At 45.0% G+C, this 25753-nt stretch overlaps 1 protein-coding gene across 1 annotated transcript; it reads right to left on the reverse strand.

Moving 5' to 3' along the window:
• Nucleotides 1-632: 632 nt before the first annotated feature.
• Nucleotides 633-23992, reverse strand: LOC308674107 (dehydrogenase/reductase SDR family member 13-like; the record flags this gene model as incomplete). Its single annotated transcript, XM_081338320.1, has 5 exons — nt 633-1795; nt 13295-13606; nt 14186-14309; nt 16071-16189; nt 23857-23992. The coding sequence occupies 5 exons, from the start codon at nt 23990-23992 to the stop codon at nt 1536-1538; spliced, it is 951 nt and encodes a 316-aa protein (XP_081194446.1). The 3' UTR covers nt 633-1535.
• Between the last annotated feature and the right edge of the window lie 1761 nt (nt 23993-25753).

The raw sequence follows: 25753 nt of genomic DNA on the forward strand, positions 1-25753 counted from the left end.
TGGAGAGAAAAGAATCCAAAAGAACTACAATATACGTTTTACTCAAACAGGCACAAATCATGGTCTAGAACTGATATGATATGGATATCTTCTGAATTAAGCACGATAATACAAGAGATTGAGATAGAAGCCAATATATGGGCAGACCATAATCCGATAAAAATGACTTGGAGAGGAGCTAAGGAAAAACTAAGATGGTCTTTGTTGTGTACTGGGTTGTTTGCTTGAATGAAGAGACGAGGCGAGTAAGTTCAGGCAGGAACATGCTTTTATTGTAGAGCAGGAACTGAACTGGGAAACAGGGCTGCGATTGCAGCTATTTATACCCTGGCCTCTAGGTGGCGGCCAATAGGTTTAAAGCAGACATGTTAAACACAAGGCCCGGGGGCTGGATCCGGCCCGCGAAGTGGTTTCATGCGGCCCGCGAAGCCATCCTGGAAACAGCGAGGGAACGGCCCCCACTGCCTTGGCCCCGACCCAGAGACCCTCCTCCTGCCAGAGACCCTCAGATCTGTCCCACTCCTGCCCAGGCCCCCATAGGCACCCTTGATGCCAAGGATGTAGAGCTGGCCACGCCCACCCAGTAGGCCACACACACTCTAGCCACGCCCACCCAGTAGGCCACGCCTACCCAGGCCACACCCACCCGGCCCCTTGAGGGCAACCGCAATGCTGATGCGGCCCTCAATGAAATTGAGTTTGACACTCCTGGTTTAAAACAACCTATTGCCGCCCTAGAGGCAGCCAATGGCAGCTCCGGAGACAGGTTGTCTGAGGAGCTGGGAGCCGCTAGCCAGCTCCTTGCTTAAGCAACCTTCCAGCATTCAAACTCACGTGGTATACTCAGCAAAACAAGTCCCAATACATTACAATCTTTGAATCAATCTTTATGGAAAGAGAAAGAATTTATACAAATAGCAACAAAGGAAATGGATTTTTTCTTTAAAATAAAAAAGAAGAGACATCGCTTCCAACTGTGCGGGATACAGCTAAAGCATGCTTTAGAGGTTTGGCTATAACTTACATGGTGAAAAAGAATGAAGAAAAAAATGCAACAACAAACGAAGTTAAAGCAGGAATTTATAAAATTGGAATTGGAACTACAAAGGGATCCACAAAAAGAAAACTCTTAAAAAGCAAATGGAAATAATAAAACACAAATTAAACCTAGCAGAGACTGAAAAAAAAATGGCCCAACAAATTAAAAGGGCAAAACAAAACTTTTTTGAAAATGCTAATAAAACGGGTAGGTGGTTAGCATACAAACTGAAAAAAGAAACAGAGAAAAAAATGGTAATTTGGAGAAATGGCAGGACTGAACATAAATAGAGAAAAGACCAAATTGATAACCAAAATCTATTCAGATAAACAAAAAAATCAATTGTCAGAAAAAAACAGATCTTCAGATAGTTAAGAAAGTTAAATACCTGGGGATATACTTAACAGCAAGATGTGCAACAATAAAAGTTTGATCCCCCAGTTTAATCAGAAGCCGCTTTCAGCTACCCCAAACTCCGTCTTTGTCCCTTCCCGACTTAAGTGGTCAGTCCCAGCAGCCTCTCGCTGAATTCCCAAAGCTTCGTGGCCATGTGGTCATCGCGGGCCTGTGGCCAGGGCGCTTTTGCGTGGCAGTCCACGAAATACTGCCCGCTCAGCCTCTCAATGCCCTCCTCGGTGGCACAGTAGATGGTGGTCTGGGCACCAGTGTTGCAATCTCGTCTGAACAGCTTCATGAATCCAAACACCCGAAATACCCACCATGGAAAGGAGCGACTAAGTTCAGTTCTAACAGATCCTGAAATCAAAAAAGAGTTGGTTGTGTGAACAGCCTGGGAAGGAAAGAAGCACCTTCTGGGGTGACCCAGGAGGAGGAGGAGGAGGAGGAGATCCTGAATGAACCCTTCACACAACTCTCGTTTCCCATTTGGCAGCCTTGGGGCAACTTCTAAATATTTTTCAGAAGACCCAACACTGCAGAGGGAGTGTTTCTCTGTGTATGTGTGACTGTGTGTGCACCTATGTGGTGCATTGCACACTTGGATCCAATGCACACCTCACTGGCTAATAGATTCAAATAGATAATATTACATAATGAAGGTCTATCTGCTTAAAATAGTTTGTGTGTTTGTGTCTCTGTGTGGCCACACACAAAAATCCATTGGAATTAGGAGGCTAGTACAAGCAGTCCTCATCTTACCAGTTTGTTTACTGGCTTTTCAAAGATATTCTTTCTCTGTTATTCTGTTTTTGCTTCCATATGGCAGAAAAATAGGTTGCCAATGGTTAGTATCTGCAATCATCAACGGGGGGTAGGAGCAGCTCACCGCCCCCCAGCAATTTCAGAGCCTCGGAGGGCACAGGAGCAAACTTGCCCTTTTTAGGCCACGATAATAACTGGCATTCCAACTGCCAGTTTTCTTTTGACCAGGATGGGCTGTGTTATGTACTGGGCTCTTGTGAAACATCACGTGGGTTGCTGGAGCAGCTAACGGCTCTCTAGCAACCCAGACTACAAGTCTCCTGTGCTGCAATTGGCTATCTCCAGGTAGCAATGGTTGATTCAAACCTATTGGCTGCCACCTAGGGGCTAGACTATATATTGCGGCTAGTTGCAGACAATTCCCCAGTACAGTTCCAGCATGAAATAAACAATGAATTATCCTGTACTCTGTTCCGTGTCTTCATTCCTGTAAAATGAAATCAACCTTCATTGTCAAAGTACAAAAGTACCAAAGAACCCGCTATTTAACAGGCTGGAAGGCGCCTCCTCCTCCTCCTCCTCCTCTTCCTCCTCCTCCTCTGTGCAAACCCCCTCCCCACTAGCCCTGATGATGTTCCCTAGTTGGGTTATGAAACGTCTGCAAGAAAACCACCCAGCTCAGAGAGCACCAAGGACCCCACAGTCTCGCCCCTCCACCTCCTCCTCTTGGCAACCCCCTTCTCTCCCAGCAGTGATGATGTTATTTCCATTTTTGTCAGTGTCGAGTTGGCTGTGGTGAGCTGTCCTATTCCAATTTAATCTTGCCAGGGTTCAATTGAAGCCTATTGTTCCCCATCCAGGCCCCCCACAGCCTCCAGGCACTGCTAGAGGGCAGCCAAGCATCCCACGGGTCACAAGAGTGGAGATACAGACCTGACTATTGTAGGAAACCTGTCATATTTCCACCTTAGGCTCACATAAAATGGCGCAGGTCTGGCTCAGGGCAGAAATAAGTTTCGTTTCTGTGTATAAGTTGCAGTTTACCAAAAATCAGATGACCTTGCTACGTGCAGACGGACACCCGTTGGTTAGAAGAACAAAGACATTCCATACAGATATGTAGCTGATTTATAACCTTGAGATAATTGCTTAGTGCATGGCTGAGATGTAACCATTCGCAACCTTAAGATAACGGTTTTCATGGATAGCTGAACGCTTAGATAATTGTTTGTTGCTAATTGCTTGTTGCTTATGCGCTGCTGGTATCTCAATAAAAGAGAGCTTGGGACTTCGGTCTGGGCCCTCATCCCGAGAAAGCTCAGACACGTGTCTTCATTCATCGGCAAGTTCATGAGGAGCCCGCAGGGTGCGAAAAAACCCACAACTGGTGACCCCGACGTGATTCTGCGGAATACGTCTTCAGCCGTCCATCCTCATTCACCCGATGGTGGCCGTGCTCAACCTGGCTGTTCACTAGCAGCAGGTTCCCAGCAACAGGTTCCCAGCAACCCGGCTGCTTCAAGCTGCTTCAAGCAACGGGTTCCCAGCACCCCGACGTGATCTGCTGCGAGTGGATACGTCTCTGACGGTCTCCATACTCATCGCCTGGAATAGGCTGTGCACACGATCTCGCCTCGTGAAGACGACGATCCATTCGTGAGTATGGGGAACAAATTTTCTAAGCAACAGGCAGCGCACCTGAAAGAGCTTGAGGAAATAGTCAGAACTTCTAATATTTTACTTAAAAGTAGTGGCAAACAATTACCAGCAGTTTCAAAAAAGGAGTTGATTGCTTTAATGGAATATATTTGGGAAAATACTCCGGCTTATCCGGAAAAGGGCTCGTTGAAAACAGGGACTTGGAGAAAAATTGGAGAATGGCTCCACGAACCTCCTCGAGCACCTCCAAAAATGTTAACAGCCTGGCGAGTCTTAATGGAAAGTTTGTTGATTCACGAAAAGGGACTTAAAGAAGCCTTTTCCGTTTCTCCGGCTCCCCCTCCTTATGAGGAACCTATTCAGCTGGGAGAAACTCAGCAGGGCACCTCAGCTGCGGCTCCCAGTGCCCCTCAGGCTCAGCCAGAAGCAATTAACAATTATCCTAAAGAAGGAATAGTGGCAAATGCTGTTAGACAGGCCGCCCGATCAGGACAGCTAACATTGGAAGATTTGTCTTGCTATCCAGTAAACATCCAGCCAGCTCCGGCAGCTGGAGGAAATGCTGTTCACACATATGTAGGACTGGAATGGAATATAGTGAAAGATCTTAAAAAAGCTGTTGCTTCATATGGCATTCAATCGCCTTTTGTGCAGGGACTTTTCGTTTCCATGGCTGCTACTTATGTGATGCCATTGGTAGACTGGAAGTCCATTGCACACATGATATTGACACCTTCACAATATGTAGTTTGGGAATCTGAGTATAAAAAAGAAATAGAGAAAAAAATTCTTGCTGGATTACCTCAAGGGGTAGATAGGGATCAATTATTTGGCACAGGACAATTCGTTACAAATGACCAACAGGCTCAAAGCCCAAGGGAGGCTTTTAATTTGATACAGGAAGGGGCTTTAGCAGCTTTCCGCAAGATAGATGATCCTCACGGAAAAGCTAAAATGTCTTTTGCAAAAGTTTATCAAGGTCCCAATCAGGCTTATTCAGACTTTGTGGATAAACTGCAGGAAGAAATAACAAGACAAATAGACAATGAATATGCCCGAAATGAACTTCTGTTAAAATTGGCTTATGAAAATGCTAATGAAGACTGTAAAAAATTGTTAAAATCAATTATTGCCATGCCAAATGCCACTCTTGCTGATTATTTAAACGCATGTCGCATAGTAGGCACAACGGCATATTCCATGGATGCCCTGGCTATGGCACTAAATTATGGAGGACAAAGAAAACCAATGGGAAATTGTTTTAACTGTGGCAAGCCTGGACATTTTAAAGCACAATGCCGGGCACCCGGGGGAGGAGCAAATCGGCCTCAAAATAGCTCCTCCACGAAACCAAAAACAGTCTGTCCTCGCTGTAAAAAGGGATTTCATTGGGCAAATCAATGCCGCAGCTCTCTTTCATCTGCTCCCCAAGATCAATTCCAGGGAAACTAGGGGGGGGGGCGGTCAGCTAGCCCAACACCAAAGGCTGACTTTTCACAATCACATCCTGATGTTTTTAATATTGTTACATCAGAAGCCCTGGAAATCAATGTGCCTGGGATGGTTTATTTTTTGCCAACTCAGCCCGACCCTCAGGGTCCCCAACCACCAAATGCTCCTTTGTTAGTATTTCCGGTGCGAGACCTCATGGCTCGGGGAATTTTGGCCTCGCCTTTTTTGCGAGATTCAAACGATTTTTCATCCGTTGCAATGGCGGTTACCGGAAACACACCCACTTCTTTTCAACAGGGAGAACTCGTGGCAACGGCTATTTTGATTTTGCCTGCCACACCCTTCCCCTCCTTTCAAATGGCGGATGCACTTGCCATTGAAAAAACGGTTCAGGATGACCGCCCTATGATGACATTTAAAATTCATAACCGGAACTTTTCTGGTTTATTGGACACAGGGGCTGATGTTAGTGTCATTCGAACAGAAGAGTGGCCAGAAAATTGGGAAACAGAAAGTGCTCCGGCAGTGAGAGGAGTGGGGGGAATTCAACACGCTGTCCGCAGCAAGCGGTGGCTTCCGGTAACTTCCTCTGCTGTGTCTTCTATTGCCTATTTTCAACCTGTGATTTTGCCCATTCACACAAATTTGTGGGGAAGGGATTTGATGTCACAATTTCAAGCAAAATTGACTCTTGAGTAACATGTTTCAGACCATTCAACCTTTAAAGCTTCATTTGAAAACTGATACACCCGTCTGGGTAGATCAATGGCCATTAACTCAGGAAAAATTAAAAGCTTTAAAGCAATTAGTAAATGAGCAATTGGACAATGATCACATTGAGCCTTCACACAGCCCTTATAACACTCCAGTGTTTGTCATCAAAAAGAAATCAGGCAAATGGAGATTTCTTCACGATCTCAGGGCCATCAATTTGATTTTAAAACCGATGGGGGCGCTACAACTTGGTTTGCCAAATCCAAATTTAATTCCTCACAATTATGATTTATTGATAATTGATTTAAAGGATGCATTTTTTTCTATCCCATTGTGTAAAGAAGACAGACAACTTTTTGCTTTTACATTGCCTGTTTTTAACAATTCAGAACCTGCCCAAAGATATCAATGGAAAGTTTTGCCTCAAGGCATGCTTAATAGCCCCACCATGTGTCAATGGTACGTGGCAAAAGTGCTGCAGCCGTATCGTGATAGGCATCCACATTTTTTGGTTTATCACTATATGGACGATATTTTAATTGCAGCACCAGGCCCCAAAGGAACTGTTATGGCCACTTTTGATTTTTTAACAAAAACTTTAAATCAGTTTGGATTTTTTGTCAGTCCACAAAAAGTTCAACACATGTCGCCTTATTCCTATTTAGGCCATAAACTTTTGTCCACAGCAGCTTTTCCTCATATTCCAAACTTATTTTTGCCATCAGAACCAACATTGGTACAATTGCAGCAATATCTAGGAACCATTAATTGGGCAAGACCATATCTGTCCTTAACAACATCAGATTTGTCTCCTTTGTTTCATGCTTTAACATTAGGGAAGCATCCAGCAGACAAAATTTGTTTTTCAGAACAACATATTAAAACTTTGCAGTTGGTAAATGACGCACTAAAAAAGATCTGGGTAGATCGTATGGTTATTAATGTTCCTTTTGCTGCTATTATTTTAAACACGCCTGGACTATTTACTGCTGCTATTGTTCAATGTGCTAACCAATTGAAAATTTTAGAGTGGATCCATTTATCCCATACGCCCAAAGTTTCTGTTTTAACCAGAGAAGCACAATTGGCTCAATTGATTTTTAAAATCCGTCACCGAACGAAAGCCTTGATTGGGCTGGAGATAGACACTCTTTTTGTGCCTATGTCTTTGCAAATTTGGGAATCATTTTTTCAAACCTCGAGTGAATTGCAATTTTCCTTAGCTGATTGGCATGGCAAGGTTTCTTGCCACCCACCACCCGATTATCGTTTGCAAATTGTTCGCACTGTACCCATTGACTGGTTGTCACCCTTGTCTCCTCACCCTTTACATTCGGCTGTTACAGTTTTTGCAGATGGGAGCAAGGAGTGTGGCGCCTGTGCCTGGTTGGAAAATGGTCAATGGAGAATCAAGCAAACAACACCCCAGCGGTCAGCTCAAAAAGCTGAACTGGCTGCTTCAATTTTGGCTTGTCAAATTTTTTCCTTTCAACCTTTAAACCTTATTGTGGATAGCTTTTATGTTTATCACACAATTCAAGTGATTTATGGATCTTATTTATCCCCCTCCATTCAACCAGATTTGTTACAACTTTTTTTAACCTTGCAAAATTTGCTTTTTGAACGCCAACATCCTATTTTTGTTGCTCACATTCGTAGTCATCAGCCTTTTCCAGGTTTTTTGCAAGAGGGAAACAATGTTGCAGATCAGGCTGCCTCCGGACCTTCAGCCTGTTCTTTGCAACCCCTCACCCCCTGGGAAAGTCATTCATATTTTCATCAAAATTCCAAAGCTTTGCAGAAGCAGTTTGGCATCACCGCTGCAGAAGCTATTGCTATTCGCCAGCAGTGTCCAACCTGCAGCAAACAAGCCACTGCAATCCCTATGGGTGTCAATCCAAGGGGATTGGAGCCTTGCCAAATTTGGCAAATGGATGTCACACAATATGCACCATTTGCCCCATGGAAGTATTTGCATGTTTCAATTGATACCTTTTCAGGATTCATCATGGCTACCCCCCAAAGGGGAGAAGCCACCAAACATGTCATTAATCATTGTATTCGGACCTTTGCAGTGCTGGGATGTCCAAAAGAACTCAAAACAGATAATGGCCCTGCTTATAGTAGTCAAGCCATGGCAGAATTTTGTCATCATTGGCAAATCACACACAAATTTGGAATTCCATATAATAGCCAAGGCCAAGCCTTGGTGGAAAGAGCTAACCAAACCTTGAAACATGCTTTAGATCGCTATAAAAATCAGAACAGGGGAAAACGAAACCCCAACCTCCCAGCAGTGCAAGAAATTCTTAACCTTTGCCTCTACACTCTGAACTTTTCAAACTTGACTGGCCATCCCTTAACCACAGCTGCAGAGCGGCATTTTTCTTCTTCTTCTTCTTCAGATCTCCCTAAGCCACAGGTTTGGTACCGACAACTTCCAGACCTGACTTGGCAAGGCCCCGCAGACCTTATCACCTGGGGCAGAGGCTACGCAGCTGTTCAACTGCCAGACAAAGTGCTGTGGATCCCCGGTCGTCATGTTCGCCCATATCATGCCTCCACAAAAACAACTATGGACCCCGCTAAAGACGACAATATGGTTTGTGACTCTTATCGGTTTTTCATTAACATTACCAACTCATACGACCACGGTGCTTCAGACTAAAGGACAATGTGAACTTTGCATGGCAACCACCAAACAAGGCACCCTCATAACTAGAACATTGATTTTTCACACTCACCTATCTTGCAAAACCAAACTTTCACATCAATGCACCTATAATGGTACATCATATTCCATCTGTACTGATGCTGGTAAGATTCAATGTTTCAATCCAAAGGGACCCACTCATCGATACACAATTAAAATTGAAGCAGGGTCAGCTCTCCTGGTTAGTCATGATTTTTATAACAAAGAGGTTTCTCAATCTGTCATCTTTGATGCGTGCAGAGCCATGGACGAAGGGGCCAGCACATGCGGATCCTTAGAATGGCAGCGAACTTACTCCAACAACGAAAAGTATCTATGCGCCCGACGATCCGACTACCGTGACTCTTGCGGCAGAGGCACCTATTGTGGGGACTGGAAATGTGTGGATTTTCAGTCCCGAGGAATGACTGTTCATCCAGATACCATACCCAGGTATAATCAGCATAAAACACTTTATATTACCAGGTTGCCAGCAAACTCCTCCTGCCACCGGCATAATTGCAACCTAATAAATTTGACATTCCCGGTCCCACAAAATTGGTTGGGATCGCATTCCTGGAAAGGGGTCAACAATCAATATGGGCTGGGTATCGACGGAACAGGCTCAGATCCCAGTGTAATCTTAACAATCCAGATTATTCAGCACAATTTAGATCCCCTTAGTCAGTCACTTTTTCATTCTTATTATCAAGAAAGCCAACAAATGGAGGGGCTGGTACTTCCCCCTAGAGCTCACAACATGTTTTTGGCCTTGGCAGAAACTATTGCAAAGGAGCTTACGGTACAAAATTGTTTTGTGTGTGGGGGCACTAACATGGGTGATCAATGGCCATGGGAAGCCCATGAACTCAATTACACTCAAATGTTAGAAAATCAGGCCAATTACACCTTTAATCAGAAAGGACAAGAAATTTGGGCTATAACTACCAAATTGGTAGGCAACATTTGTTACCAACGTAAAAAGACTGATTTTCGCCATAGTAACGTGGGCTCACTAAGATGCAAAGGGACTTGGGAGAACAATACTTGGTGGTCAGGTTCTTCGGACTCACAGCCCAACAACGCATTGGCACAAATGACAAACATGGCCTTCCTGTTAGATCCAGAAAACAACGCCTTGCAATGGAAAGCTCCTACCGGCCTATATTGGATTTGTGGACGTTTTGCTTATAATTTTCTCCCCAAGGACTGGTATGGTTCTTGTGTTCTAGGAGCCATCAGGCCTAGCTTTTTCCTTTTGCCCCTCCAACAGCGACAAGTGTTGGGTGTTCCGGTTTATGTAGAAATTGGTAACATCCGTAGTGAAAGAGACACAAAAAACATTCATCGGGGTGTTTGGAAGGACAATGAATGGCCCCCCAACCGTATAATCCATTATTATGGACCTGCAACTTGGGCAGAAGATGGGACCTATGGCTATAGGACCCCAATTTACTTACTCAATCGTCTGATTCGGCTGCAAGCAGTTGTAGAAATTGTCACTAATGAAACAGTTTCAGCCATGACCCATTTAGCAAAAGAAAGTGCTAAATCAAGAACTTATATTATGCAAAATCGATTGGCCCTGGACTATCTCTTAGCTAAAGAAGGGGGGGGTATGTGGAAAATTTAATCTTACAAATTGTTGTATTGAAATTGATGACAGTGGGAAAGTGATTCAGGAGATCACAGATAGAATGGTTAAAGTAGCTCATGTTCCTGTTCAAACATGGAATGGTTTTAACTTTCAGGAATTATTTGGCTCCTGGTTTCCCAAATTACCTGGTTTGCAAGCTATTGTAGCTTTAATTAGTATGATTGCTTTAGGATGTATTATTTTGCCTTGTATTTTACCTATTTTTGTTAGAACTATTTCTAATAGCATTTCATTTATAGCAGAACAACGTGCCATCAAGCATGTAAATGCCTTGTGGGAAAAGAAATATCAGTTATTGCCTCAAGAAGACCTTGAGTCAGATACTACGGACCGAGCCATTGTAAAGGCCTCCTTCGTATTAGACACAGATGGCGAGGAGGGCCAAAAGAAAGCCTTATGCTTATCACCGGAATGCACCACATCTCTGTCCTACTGAGCCCTTTGGGTCATAAAACAAAAAGGGAGGAGATGTAGGAAACCTGTCATATTTCCACCTTAGGCTCACATAAAATGGCGCAGGTCTGGCTCAGGGCAGAAATAAGTTTCGTTTCTGTGTATAAGTTGCAGTTTACCAAAAATCAGATGACCTTGCTACGTGCAGACGGACACCCGTTGGAACACGTACAAGAAAGTAACACATACAAGATAGTTAGAAGAACAAAGACATTCCATACAGATATGTAGCTGATTTATAACCTTGAGATAATTGCTTAGTGCATGGCTGAGATGTAACCATTCGCAACCTTAAGATAACGGTTTTCATGGATAGCTGAACGCTTAGATAATTGTTTGTTGCTAATTGCTTGTTGCTTATGCGCTGCTGGTATCTCAATAAAAGAGAGCTTGGGACTTCGGTCTGGGCCCTCATCCCGAGAAAGCTCAGACACGTGTCTTCATTCATCGGCAAGTTCATGAGGAGCCCGCAGGGTGCGAAAAAACCCACAGACTATCATCAGCATACTGACGATTCCTTAAGCCATGGTGATGGATAATCTCGCCCAGAGGCTTCATGTAGATGCTAAAGAGAAGGGGGAGAGTACGGAGCTCTGCGGTACACCGCAAGATAGCGGCCCAGGGCTGGACTTCTCACTCCCTATCAATACCCACTGGGACCAGCCACGGAGAAAAGAGCTGAACCAGCGCCAGACTCTGCAACAGAGCCCCAGCCGTCTCACTGTAACTGGCCCAAAAGGATACCACAATCCATGGCACCAAAAGCCACTGAGAGGTCAAGGAGAGCAAGGATGGATGCACCACCCATATCCTGCTCTTGCCAGAGGTCATTGACAAGCACTACCAATGCCATTTCCGTCCATAAGGGGTCCAGATAATCCATTTCACCCAAGCCCACCACCTTGTCCCCGACCTTCCCTAAAAAAGGGAAGATTGGAAATCAGACAGAAGTTGTCCAAGCAGGTAGGATCAAGCGATGGTGTTTTGAGGAGGGGGGGGGGGCGAATGAGGGTCTCCTTAAAAGTTTCCAGAAATGTCCCCTCCTGAAGTGATATATTAATCACTGCTTGAACTCGCATGCTGGTCACCATCCTGGAGGCTTTTACCATCCAGGAAGGACAAAAATGTAACTGGATCCATAAGGGGAAACTAAAGTGGAGAGGTTATCCAATAGCAGAAGTGAGATGGATCAACAACATCAGAGCAGAATGTTTAATAAATAGATTTCATGCAAAGTACCTCCAGAAACCACGCCCCCCCCCTTAAGTAGGAAGCAGAGAAAGAAGAATGGCTTTAATATGTGTTTATTATTTTTCAGGTTTCTGCCAGGTTTTAGGAGGGTCTGCCTGTCAAGTTTGAAGCATGTTTCTACTAGTCCGACAATCACTTCTCAGCTTGCCAACAAACTTGGGGAGAGGGAGAGGGGACTGGAATGCAGACATCAAAAGATCAAGAAAGCAGATTGTGAGAACCAAGGACAGTTCACCAGGTGTCTGGCCAGACCCAGAGACACTTTCTCATAACAATATTTTTCCTCCTAATTGGGCAACGTGACCTGACCAAGAAGGAGGAGGGGGAATTCTATACTTTTACTATATGGGGCTTAGGTGTGGTTTTGCCAGAGCTGATTTTGCTTGCATGCGTGCCAAAATGATGTACTTAATAAAGTTTTACATTAAGAGTTCAGAAAGCCTTGAAGGTGTTTACTTGGTTGGGTTCATCAGTCGGAACTTTGACACCGATGATAAATTGATTTTTCCAAGGGCGTTGTAACTTTGAAAGGTTACTAAATGGATGGTTGTAAGTTGAGGGCCCACTCAGGGTCTCAATGCCCTCCTTGGTGGCGCACTAGATGGTGGTCTGGGTGCCAGTGTTGCTGGCTTGACGGTCCAAAGCAGCCAAATTAACCAGTGGGGATGGGAGCGAGTCATTTCAGTTTGAACAAATACTAAAAACAAAAGACTGTGAGAGCAGGGTGGGGATGGAAGGTTGCCTGGATTTTTGGGGGGTGGGGGAGGTCCCATATTAACCCTTCACACAGCACCTGTTTCTCCCAGGAATCACGGGCGATTTGGGCACCAGTGCAAGAACTGAGTGGCATTTATGGAGACGAGGAGGAGGAGGAGGAGGAGGAGGAAGAGGAGGAGAAGGAGAAGGAGGAGGAGGAAGAGGACAAAGAGGAGCAAGAGACTGGGGAAAGCCTCATCCCTGCCTTAGGCAGGAGGCTGGACTAGAAGACCTCCAAGGGCCCTTCCCACCCTAAGCTTCTTGGATTCCATCAGCTCCTGGACCCAGAAGGGGGGAGACATCTCCCTCCACAAATGAGCCCGATGGAGGAAACTCGCAGGGTGGCTCTACAGAGTGGGTCGAGGGAGCCCCCAGTGGGAGAGAAATGCCTGGCGGAGCCCCAGCCAGACCTGGGGGGGTGTCTCCATCTGGGGCTTCTTGGAGCCAGACTTCCACTCACCTGGATCAACCGCGTAGCAGGTGACGTTGGTTCCTTCCAGCCGGTTGGCCAACTCTCGCGCATGGAGAACGTTGGCTAGTTTGCTGTTGGAGTATGATTTTATGACTTGCCACATCCCCTCTGCCGGCTTGTAGATTTTCCGAAAGTCAATCTTCCCAAAGGAATGCATACTCGAGGACAAGATGACGACCCGGCTCGGGGCGCAGCACTTCAGCCGGTCCAGGAGCAGGTGGGTCAGCAGGAAGTGGGCCAGGTGGTTGACCTGGAAGTTCTCATCAAAGCCATCCGTGGTTTGACCAGCCTTAAAGACCCCTGAAAGAAAAATAAAGTCTTCGCCTTACAATGGGTAACTCTGTGATCATTCAAGGTTACCATGGATGTAATTACCAAATGGCAATTACGACCCGGTTCCAAAGTTCCAGTGGCTCCCCCTTGTGGCCACATGATTGCCTTCTGGGTGCTTAACAGCCAGCCTGCCCTTCACAACATGTCAAGCGACCGTGATTTATTACATTTTTGCCCAAAAAGTTTGCAGTTTTCAGCAAAAACACTTGTAGTGAACAATCGGTTCGCTTAACAACCGCTTCAAAAAAGGTCGTAAAATCATGTTGGTCACAGGGGTGACCTGCTTTACAACCATCACAACATACAACCATAATTGGCAGACTCCATCATGGTCATAAGTCAAGGACTGCATGTAAAGCATCCAGTTTGGTCTAGTGGTTAAGCCATGAAAGCTGGCTGGGTGACTTTGAGCCAATCACCAGGAGACAAGTTCTAGTCCTGCCTTAGGCATTAAAGCCAGCTGGGTGACTCTGCACCTGGACACCCCCACAATATTCCCACTTCCTCGCCCAGATACCCCGGGGGGGGGATCTGTTCGGCACCCACCGGCATTGTTGATGAGGATGTCCAGACGGGGCTCCGATTTTAAGAAGGTCTGTGCAAAAGCTCGCACGGAGTTGAGGTTGGCCAGATCCAGGATCATCAGGATCACCTCCGAGTTTCCACTTTCCTGGAAAAAGGAGCAGAAGGAATCCTGAGAAGAATCAGGATCGGGTGCGGCTTCAAAGGCTGATCCCAGTTTACTCACCTTCTACATATCTCTGTTTACCTCCTGACAATTAGTCTGGGTCAGACATGACAAATTTAATTTAATTTAATTTAATAATATTTATATACCGCCCTTCTCCCGAAGGACTCAGGGCGGTGAACAGGGCAAGAATAAAAATACAGAAATTACAAAAGTTAAAACAAGATTAAATAAATGCCCATATACTAAAATACATCTTTAAAACCCAATAAAATAACAATAACAACCCCCCCCCCCAATCCCCTCATCAGGCCAGGCCAGCTTGTTCAAAAAAGTATGTTTTTAGCCCGCGGCGAAAGGAGTGAAGGTCGGGCGCCGTCCGGAGCTCAACCGGTAGCTGATTCCATAGCTCCGGGGCGCCCACAGAGAAGGATCTCCCCCTGGGGGCCACCAATCGACATTCTCTGACCGGTGGCACCCTGAGGAGGCCCTCTCTGTGGGAACGCACAGGGCGGAGGGAAGTCGATGCCAGCACAAGGCCTGCAGGCCGGATCCGGCACATTAGGAGCCCAGATTTGGACAACCCTTCCCCGCCCTCCACCCCACCCATGGCGGCTTCGGCTAATGGGAAGAGCAGGGAGCCCCCATGCCCAAGACGTAGTGGGGACTGTGCAGCCCTCACAGCACAGGTGGGTCTGAGTGCCGCAACCTCCGGGCCGGCCCTCCAAGCAGCAGACGGAGGCAGGGGCATGGGGGGAGGCATGTGACCCAGCCTGGTGGACACGCCAGGTGATTGGAAGGCCATGTGCTGTGTTCCAGCTGTGGTGGCCACGGGCAAGCAAATGGTGTGAGTACAGTGAGGCAGTCCAGCCAGTTGCCGTTGCCACCATGCCATGCCCCCTGCATGCTCGGCGCCCACCATCCAACCTCATTTTCCAGCGAGCACTCGGGAACTCAAGGGCCAGGCTGGGTACCCATCGCCCAGGGTCCAAGGCCACCCACATGGCCTGAGAGGGATGGTGAGGCTTCTCTAGTGGATCAGGCCCTGGCTCCCACCCTGGTCACAACCTACTTCACTGGAGACCCCTGGATACCCCCCCAGCCCCACCCGGCCTCCACATGCGCCTCCTGGTGTAAGCAATGTTGAGCTGCCAATGCCCAACCCAGCCACGCCCACCCCAGCCATGCCCAACCACTCAGCCACAGCCATCCCAACACACACACACACAGACACACACCCGAGGGCAACCACAATGATGACACAGCCCTCAATGAAATTGAGTGACACCCCTGCTCTGGGTGGTGTGTAATAAAACAATCCAGGTAATCCTCAACTTGCAACGATGCAAAATTCCAATGCCACTGAAAAAAGCTATTTACAACCGGTCCTCACACTTTCGACCAGTGCTGCATCTCCAGAGGTCACGTGATCAGAATTTGGAACATCGGTCCCATTATGACTCTTATGGCACCATATTATGGATATTTTATCGTGGTTTTTACCCCAACTTAATATTTATCTCGCCTTTTGTACTTTTCACCTATTTGATATACACGTATTCATTGATTTATTTAAATATAGGTTTGTGTTTGTATGCATAATGTGTTTTATCTGTGTTGCATATCAGGGATTCCATGATGTGTGTAGACGCCATGCGCTTTATAAATGAATAAAAACCATCAGGAAAAGACCTGAGTGCTGAAGAACGGAAGGAAGGAGAGACCCGCACGGCCGGCGCTTACCCGTCTGATGTCGCACACAGCCGATTCTCCTCTTGCTTTGTCGCGGCAGGCCAGAATGACACGGGCGCCTCTCCGGGCCAGATCCACCGCTGTGGCCTTCCCGATCCCAGTATTTCCACCTAGGAAAGGGCAGAGAAAGGATTCGCTGAGATCAGCCAGCCTTTGCTGGTGTCATGTGGTGCAGGTAACAGGAAAGGGAAAACTAAAAAAATTGGACAACAGGAAAGGCAAAACTAAACCTGAAGAACGGGAAAGAACCTATTGTTCTAAGAAACCATAAAATACCCCAGAACCTGAAAACAAGCTAACACACTATGCTCAACAGACTATTCGATATTAGCTGACACTCCTTGTATATATAATCTGCTAATTATAATGCACATGCAATGTATGGTTTAATGTATTCGAGGAGGGTAGCAGGAAATATGTAGAAGGCAGTCAGAGAAAATGTAACCTCAGAGTACCTCAGCCAATGGGGAATGAGGAGGGATGGGCGGCCAGTGCAAGGAATGTACAAAGATGTGGATTTGAGATGATAAACTTTGGAGAAAACCAAGCTGTGATAGCTTCTCTCCCAGTGTGCCAGCCAACAAGGAAAAGGAAAAAGGTATTGTCAGAATCCATTTATATCACATTTCATAAATGTATAGGTAGAACAATGTGCTTATTCTGGGGATTCTGCCATCTCTCCGAAGGGGGGGGGGAGAGGATAGACTTTAGGCATCTTCAACCAACAGGGAACATTTGAACTGGGGGAGGGAGGGGGAGAGACAGATCTGGATTGCATCTTCATTTACAACAAAAGGAAGCAATAACCATAAAACCAAGGAGAGTTCCCTTTCCCATGGAAGGGCCTGACATCTGACCAAATGGATGAGGGGAGGGGCTGAAATGGGAATGCTTTATATAGGATTGAAATGTAACTTTGTTAGATTCCGTCTTGTATTGCCACAATCGATTCCATCCTAGTAAACATTTTCCTTTTGGACTAAACTTGCATCCAAGAGTTCTTATTTCCTAAGATGTGGATTGAGGTGGGTCCTGACAGGTATTCACATTCTGGAACAGACATAAATGTATTTTAGCTTAAGAAGGACGTGTTTTTCAAGTAGTCTATTATTTCTTTTTTTCTTCTCTTTTTTGTTTTTGTATTAAGATATGAGAAATGTAAAAGTGTTGGGATGGCTTGTATGAGGAAAAAGACTTAAATAGATAAAGGTAAAGGTTCCCCCTCACATGCGTGCTAGTCGTTTCCTACTCTAGGTGCAATCGCTCTTAGCGTCAGGAATTGTTTCAATCATCTCATTGTCTTGGCGTCGTTCTGCAGGAACGCTCCCAGCTCCCCCGTCTCTCTCTTTTTTTTTTAATTGAAAAGTTTTACAATACATTTTTTAAAAAGACAAAACCCCTCTCAACCCCCTCCTCTCTCCCCAAACCTCCCCAACACCTCCCTCCCCTCCCCCTACCCCCTACCCCCTACCCGACTTCCCAGAGCTCAATACAGGGTATAAAAATACGTTAGAATATGTTGTTGAAAAAATGGTTTGTTTAACAGAGTATTATTAATACACAGTGGAAGTTGTACTGGGACTTTTAGGCAAACAGTAATGCACTAACACGAGTTTTATAACTTATTTTTACTCAGACAACAAAAAGGAACACAGTAAGAAATAGTCCAAGTATCAATCCAGTATCATGCACATAAAAGTCAGTCCATAAAAAACATAGTATCAAAATACAAAAGCTGCTTACCAATATCAAAAACAATATACACTGTAGCAAGCAGTTGATTCTTGAGAGAATAAATATCAAGTTAGCAAACAAGAGAACAAGAGGTATCCAAACACTAACATCAAACACATATACAAGAGCAACTACGTGTAACATCTAACTCTCTTTTATGTGGAATAATTACAGCCACACCCTTAGGCCGTTTAACTCCTTAAAGGTGCTTTTACTCCATTATATAATATTGTCACCCAAATCAAGTTTAATCTCTAACAATCTCCCCTTTTGGGTGGCATATTATACATATATTTTTACAATCTCAAATTACACATATCACAAACAGATTTATGCTTTATAGCACCCTGAGCTTTAGTAAACTGGTCAGCAATATTATCTTCAGTTGCACAATATTCCAGTTTAATCAAATTATCTTTAACACATTGTCTGACATTTAGATACCGTAGATCCGTATGTTTTGATCTAGTTTTCACTGCAGCATTAGTTGCTAATTTTATAGCTGCTTGATTGTCTTCATACACTTTTATTGGTTCATTACAATTTAAACCCATATCAAACAATAATTGTTTCCATACCAATAGCTCAGTACATAATAAAGATAAACAAGAAAATTCGGATTCAGTTGTTGATAAGCTTATATGCTTCTGTCTGTTAGACCTCCATCCTACTAAAGCGTTTCCCAATAATACAACAAATCCTGAAGTGGATTTCCTGGTTACAGTATCAGATGCAAAACTAGCATCTGCAAATGCTTTTAGTTCCAATTCCTTTGTTGGCTCTAGATATAGAGAATAATGTATGGTGTGCTTCAAATATCTTAAAACTCTTTTCGCACCTTGCCAACATCTGGTTGTAGGATTCTCACAATATCTAGCTAAATGATTAACTGTAAATGCTATGTCAGGTCTTGACCAGTTACATAAATACATCAAGCTGCCTATTAATGATTGATATATCTTTTTATCAAAGACATTGCTGTTATCTGCTGAACTCTCAAAACCTTGAACCATAGGTGTTTTTACTGGTTTACAGTTTTCCATATTATAACGTTTCAGCAAACCATTAATTTTCTTAGCTTGAGACAATTTAAATCCTTTACTAGTCCTGACAATATCCAGCCCTAGATAATGACTAATAGCTCCTAGATCTTTTACTCTAAATTTTCTTTTTAACCCTGAAATTATTCTTTCAGTTTCTGTTTCATCTTTTGCTATAATAGCAATATCATCAGTGAATAATAATAACAATGATAATTCACTATTTTGCTGTTTTATAAATAAACAAGGATCTGCAATACTAGCTTTAAATCCCAAACTATTTAACTCTTTTACTAAACATCTATTCCACTCATAACCTGACTGTTTTAAACCATACAAACTCTTATTCAGTTTCCAACAGTACCCTACCTTACTTTCTATTCCTGATGGAACTTTCATATATATATCATGGTTTAATGTTGCATGCAAATAAGCAGTTTCAATATCTACATGTTTTATACTATAATTCTTATTTGCTGCCCAAACTAAAGCAGCCCTAAGAGTGGAAGCTCTTAACGTTGGGGAAAATACTTCATCATAATCACTATTATTCTGTGCAAATCCTTGAGCAACTAATCTTGCTTTATGTATTACCTCTCCTGTAACACTTTCTTTCAGTTTAAAAACCCATTTACATCCAATTAACTTTTCTGTTTTAGGTATTTTAACCTCTTGATAAACATTAAGATCTTGCAAAGACTTTATTTCTTTATCCATAGCTACTTTCCAATTCTTTCTTTCATTCTCAGGATACATTTTTATTTCTTCAACATTAGAAGGTTCAATGTCTATTTGACAAATTAAACCTGCCTCGAAACGATCAGGCTGTCGTCTTTCCCTGTTAGACCTTCTGAGAATTATTGGACTTATAGGTACATTTACATTATTATCTTCTTCCTCTCCTGTCTCCACTATCAGTGGTTCTTGTTTGATCTCTCTAGCAGGTTCCTCCTCTTCTTTATCACTTTCATTTGAGGAGTTAGTTAAATCTTGTTGAGGAATATATACAATATCTTCTACCCTTTCCCAGCCTGACTGTTCTTGAAAAACAGCGCTAGAACTACAATAAATGTTTTTAGTACCTTTCTCCCAGAACCGATAAGACTTATGGTTTAACTCATAGCCAACAAAAAATAATTGTTTAGCTCTATGTTCTCCTTTATTTCTTATTGAACTTGGAATATGTACCCAAGCAGGTGTCCCAAATGTGTGAATATAACTAAGATTTGGTTTTCTCTTATACCATAAGGTATAAGGAATTTTACCTGTAGCTGAACTAACCACATTGTTTAAAATATGATTAGCACATTTTGCTGCTTCTCCCCATAAGCTATCAGGTAAACCAGAATCTTCAATCATAGATCTAATCATAGCTTGCAATGTTTGGCCCCTCCGTTCAACAAATGCATTATGCTGAGGTCTATAAGGAGCTGTACGTCTATGCTCTATTCCCTCTGAAACTAACAGCTCATTGAACTGTTTATTAACAAACTCAGTTCCATTGTCTGTTATTATGGTTTTTACATTTAACTGAGTTTTCCTTTGTACAAACTTGAGCCAATTAGATATTGTTTGTATAGTTTCAGTTTTTGACGTAAGGAGATAACAGAACCCATATCTGCTATAATGGTCTAGAATATTTAATATGTAGCAAGCACCCCCTAAACTGGGTTTCATAGGACCTATCAAATCCATAAATACCAGTTCTAATGGAGTTGTGGTTTTAAATCCATCTAACCTATTAGCTGGTGCTGCCCTGCTCTTTTCTCTACCACATACGTTACACTGCAGATATTTCTTACAAGCCTTTAACTTAAACCCATTAGATAAAGCTACAGTTCTTTTTAGTGTATTAAAATTCACATGACCCAATCTTCTATGTAATAAATGAATACATTCATCATGTGGTTTTTGATTTGTACAAGTAGTAGCCATTATAATAGGATCATTGCTAATTACAAACAAACCATCTTTCATATTAGCTATTAAGTTCACTTCATTCTTTTGAATAAGACATTCCTCCCCTTGGAAAGTAACTTTAAAACCTGCTTCCAATAATGCCTTAACTGATAATAGATTATAATCACATCTGGGAACATATAGCATTTCCAAATTTTGTTTTAAAAATGAACAGTAAACCTTACCCTCTCCAGAGACCTTGACTCTCCAGCCATTAGCCATAGAAATATATTTTTTACTAGACCTTATATTCTCAAAATCCCTTTTTATTTTTGAAATACAGTGTGTAGCTCCACTATCTACCACCCACCAATTGTGGTTATTAGTAGTTCTATTAGCTACAGCTACATTAATCAGCTTTTTATTCTTTCTATGGTTTTCCTTTCTCTGACAATTACTATTCTGACAAAACTTAGCAATATGTCCCTTTAACCCACAATTAAAGCATTTCCTTAAAATATAAGCAGATTCAGTCTTCTTTATTTCTTGTTGCAATGGCTCTCTCAACTGTTTTCTCTCCATACGACATCTTGATTCTTCCAACAACCTTCCAGTTATTGAAGAAACAGTTAGGTCTTCTTTGGACAAAACCTCCAAGGACGATACAAAGGCATCGTAGCTCTCATCCAATGATGATAAAATGATGTAAACCTGGTGAAGCTCTGAGAAAATAAGTTCTTTTTCTTGCAGTTCCAACAAAGTTGCTTTTATAAAGTTAAGGTGAGCTAACATATCGCCATTCTTTTCCAGTCTAGCTCTAAATAGCTTTCCGGTAAGATTTATATGAGCACCAACACTGTCCCGAACAAAAATCTTTTTCAACTTAGCCCAACATTTAGCAGCAGACTCTTCTCCACGCACATGGACTAGCTGTTGGTCTCCTAATGTTAGCCCAATAATAGATAAAGCCTTATCATTGTCTTTATTGAAGTCTACAATCTTCTTGTTATCTTCTTCATTAGTTGGATCCCAGGCAGTTACATCAGGAGGATTATGGACTATTTTCCAAAGACCTTGATTTTGTAATAACAAACTACATTGTGTAGACCAGGATACGTAGTTTGACCCATTAAGCCGGGTAATGCAGAATGGATTGAATAGTCCTTGTGCCATTGTCTGAATTTGAAAACTCAGTTAGGAAATATAAATACAATACTGTGCCTGTCCTCAGCACCACACTGGATCTGGGCCCATAACCATTGTTAGAATATGTTGTTGAAAAAATGGTTTGTTTAACAGAGTATTATTAATACACAGTGGAAGTTGTACTGGGACTTTTAGGCAAACAGTAATGCACTAACACGAGTTTTATAACTTATTTTTACTCAGACAACAAAAAGGAACACAGTAAGAAATAGTCCAAGTATCAATCCAGTATCATGCACATAAAAGTCAGTCCATAAAAAACATAGTATCAAAATACAAAAGCTGCTTACCAATATCAAAAACAATATACACTGTAGCAAGCAGTTGATTCTTGAGAGAATAAATATCAAGTTAGCAAACAAGAGAACAAGAGGTATCCAAACACTAACATCAAACACATATACAAGAGCAACTACGTGTAACATCTAACTCTCTTTTATGTGGAATAATTACAGCCACACCCTTAGGCCGTTTAACTCCTTAAAGGTGCTTTTACTCCATTATATAATATTGTCACCCAAATCAAGTTTAATCTCTAACAAAGCAATCATAGTCTACCTTATGCAAACAACAATAAGATATTAAATCTATTGCACTTTAACTCTTATAAAATAACTACAAGCAATTTAAATATCACATCGATACTTATTCAAATGCTAAATGAAACTTTTTAGTCCCATATTTATTCTGGATATAATCAATCCATCTTCTCCACTCCACAATATATCTCTGTTGCGACTGGTCTTTCAGGTACGCTGAAATCTTTGCCATTTCCGCCAGGTTGGAGACTTTTAAAGTCCATTCTTCTATAGTCGGGGATCACAATGGGAGACTTTGGGCTCATCCCCAGGAGACGGTGAGTTCTGGTCCCCCACCTAGCCCGGCTTTGACACCTAAGGCAGGACTCGAACTCTGTCCTGGAGCTTTCAGCACGAGACCAGACTTTCCTGCTTCTGGTGCAATCGCTCTTAGCGTCAGGAATTGTTTCAATCATCTTGGCGTCCTTCTGCAGGAACGCTGAACGGGCCGTCCTACTTGCTAAGCTTCCCAGCTCCCCCGTCTCTCCTGCAGGGCTGAACTGCCCCCAAAGCCTCCTGCTTTCTTCTCTGCATTGCTCCCGGCTTCTCTCCATCCTGCTGGGGGGGGGGGGAATGGAGCTTGGGGGGGCAGAGATTAAGATTAAGAAAAGGGACTCCTGTCTCCACACCAAGCGAGTCGGGCAGAGCCTGAAAATCCGGTTTCCAGCCGCCTCCTGTCCCAGCCAGCCAGCAACACCATCTGTCTAGCCAGGCAAAGGGCAGCCGTGGACTGACAGGAGAGAACTCTCCAATCATTGGGGGGCTGCCATAGAGAAAGGGGGGGTCCACCTCTTCTCCAAAGAGCCAGAAGGCCGGACAAGAAGCAACGGATGGAAACTCGTCAAGGAGAGGAGCAACCTTAGAACTAAGGAGGAATTTCCTGACAGTGAGAACAATTAACCAGGGGAACTCCTTGCCTCCAGATGTTGTGGCTGCTCCATCGCTGGAGCTTTTCAGGAAGACAGAAGACAGTCAAGAGACTCCTGCTTGAGCAGGGGGTTGGACTAGAAGACCTCCAAGGTCCCTTCCGGCTCTGTTAATCTGTTCGCCCTCCCGAAGTCTGGCCACCCCTGGACTTTCTCCCCTGCGCCCTTCCGGCGACTGCCCGGCTCTTCCCCGTCCCCTCCTCTCGGCCTCAGGAAGGGGGGGGCGGGGGTCTCTGCGGACCCTCCCGGTTCCCCTCCCCCCCTTTGGGGTCTCACCTGCTTTATTCCAAAGGGGCTTTTTTGGCCGGACTTTCTCGCTTTCCTTAATGTCAACCCCCCCAACCTCGACGCCCCCCCCCGCCTGGGATGGGAGCGCAGCAGCCCCCGGAGCTACCTGTGATGAGAACCGTCTTGCCCCGCAGGCTGACCGCGTTCCGGCACCGGGTGGCCAAAGCCAAGTTGTAGTAGAGCAGCGCGCAGAGCCCCAGCAGCACCGCCGCGCCCGCCGCCAGCCCCGCCGCCGCCTCCATGGCCCGCTCGCCCGCCCGGCCCCGCTCCCTTGCCCCGCAGCCCGGGAGCGCTTGGACTTTACCGGGACGGTCCCCGCCCCGGCCCGCCTCCCGCTCCTCCCCCGTGGGAAATCCGCCCTCTCCCCTCCCGTCTTGGGTTAGGAAGGGAGGAAGGGAGGGAGGAAGGAAGGAAATGGGAATGAGGGAGGAAAGGAGGGAGGAGATGGGAGGAGGAAGTCGGGAAGGAAATGGAAGGGAGGAAGGAAGGAAGGAGATGGGAGGGAGGTAGGAAGTCAGGAAGGAAATGGGAGGGAGGAAGGAAAGGAGGAGATGGCAGGGAGGGAGGAAGTCAGGAAGGAAATGGGAGGGAGGAAGGAAAGGAGGAGATGGCAGGGAGGGAGGAAGGAAGGAAATGCGTGGGAGGGAGGGAGGAAGGAAATGGGACGGAGGGAGGAACCAAGGAGAAGGGGGAGGGAGGATGTCAGGAAGGAAATGGGAGGGAGGGAGGAAGGAAATGGGAGGGAGAGAGGGAGGAACCAAGGAGAAGGAGGGGAGGGAAGAAGGAAGGAAATGGGAGGGAGAGAGGAAGGGACCAAGGAGAAGGAGGGGAGGGAAGAAGGAAGGAAATGGGAGGGAGAGAGGAAGGGACCAAGGAGAAGGAGGGGAGGGAAGAAGGAAGGAAATGAGAGGGAGAGAGGGAGGGACCAAGGAGAAGGAGGGGAGGGAGGAAGGAAGGAAATGGGAGGGAGAGAGGGAGGAACCAAGGAGAAGGAGGGGAGGGAGAGAGGAAGGAAATGGGAGGGAGAGAGGAAGGGACCAAGGAGAAGGAGGGGAGGGAAGAAGGAAGGAAATGGGGGGGAGAGAGGGAGGAACCAAGGGGAAGGAGGGGAGGGAGGAAGGAAGGAAATGGGAGGGAGAGAGGGAGGAACTAAGGAGAAGGAGGGGAGGGAAGAAGGAAGGAAATGGGAGGGAGAGAGGAAGGGACCAAGGAGAAGGAGGGGAGGGAAGAAGGAAGGAAATGGGAGGGAGAGAGGGAGGAACCAAGGAGAAGGAGGGGAGGGAGGAAGGAAGGAAATGGGAGGGAGAGAGGAAGGGACCAAGGAGAAGGAGGGGAGGGAAGAAGGAAGGAAATGGGAGGGAGAGAGGGAGGAACCAAGGAGAAGGAGGGGAGGGAGGAAGGAAGGAAATGGGAGGGAGAGAGGAAGGAACCAAGGAGAAGGAGGGGAGGGAGGGAGGGAGGAAATTGGAAGGGACCAAGGAGAAGGAGGGGAGGGACGAAGGAAGGAAATGGAAGGGAGAGAGGGAGGAACCAAGGAGAAGGAGGGGAGGGAAGAAGGAAGGAAATGGGAGGGAGAGAGGGAGGAACCAAGGAGAAGGAGGGGAGGGAGGAAGGAAGGAAGGAAGGAAATTGGAGGGAGAGAGGGAGGAACCAAGGAGAAGGAGGGGAGGGAAGAAGGAAGGAAATGGGAGGGAGAGAGGGAGGAACCAAGGAGAAGGAGGGGAGGGAAGAAGGAAGGAAATGGGAGGGAGAGAGGGAGGAACCAAGGAGAAGGAGGGGAGGGAGGAAGGAAGGAAATGGGAGGGAGAGAGGGAGGAACCAAGGAGAAGGAGGGGAGGGAAGAAGGAAGGAAATGGGAGGGCGAGAGGGAGGAACCAAGGAGAAGGAGGGGAGGGAAGAAGGAAGGAAATGGGAGGGAGAGAGGGAGGAACCAAGGAGAAGGAGGGGAGGGAGGAAGGAAGGAAATGGGAGGGGACCAAGGAGAAGGAGGGGAGGGACGAAGG

This window comes from Vipera berus (assembly GCF_964194415.1).
Source record: "Vipera berus genome assembly, chromosome: 1".
In the NCBI taxonomy this organism is placed as follows: Eukaryota; Metazoa; Chordata; class Lepidosauria; order Squamata; family Viperidae; genus Vipera; species Vipera berus.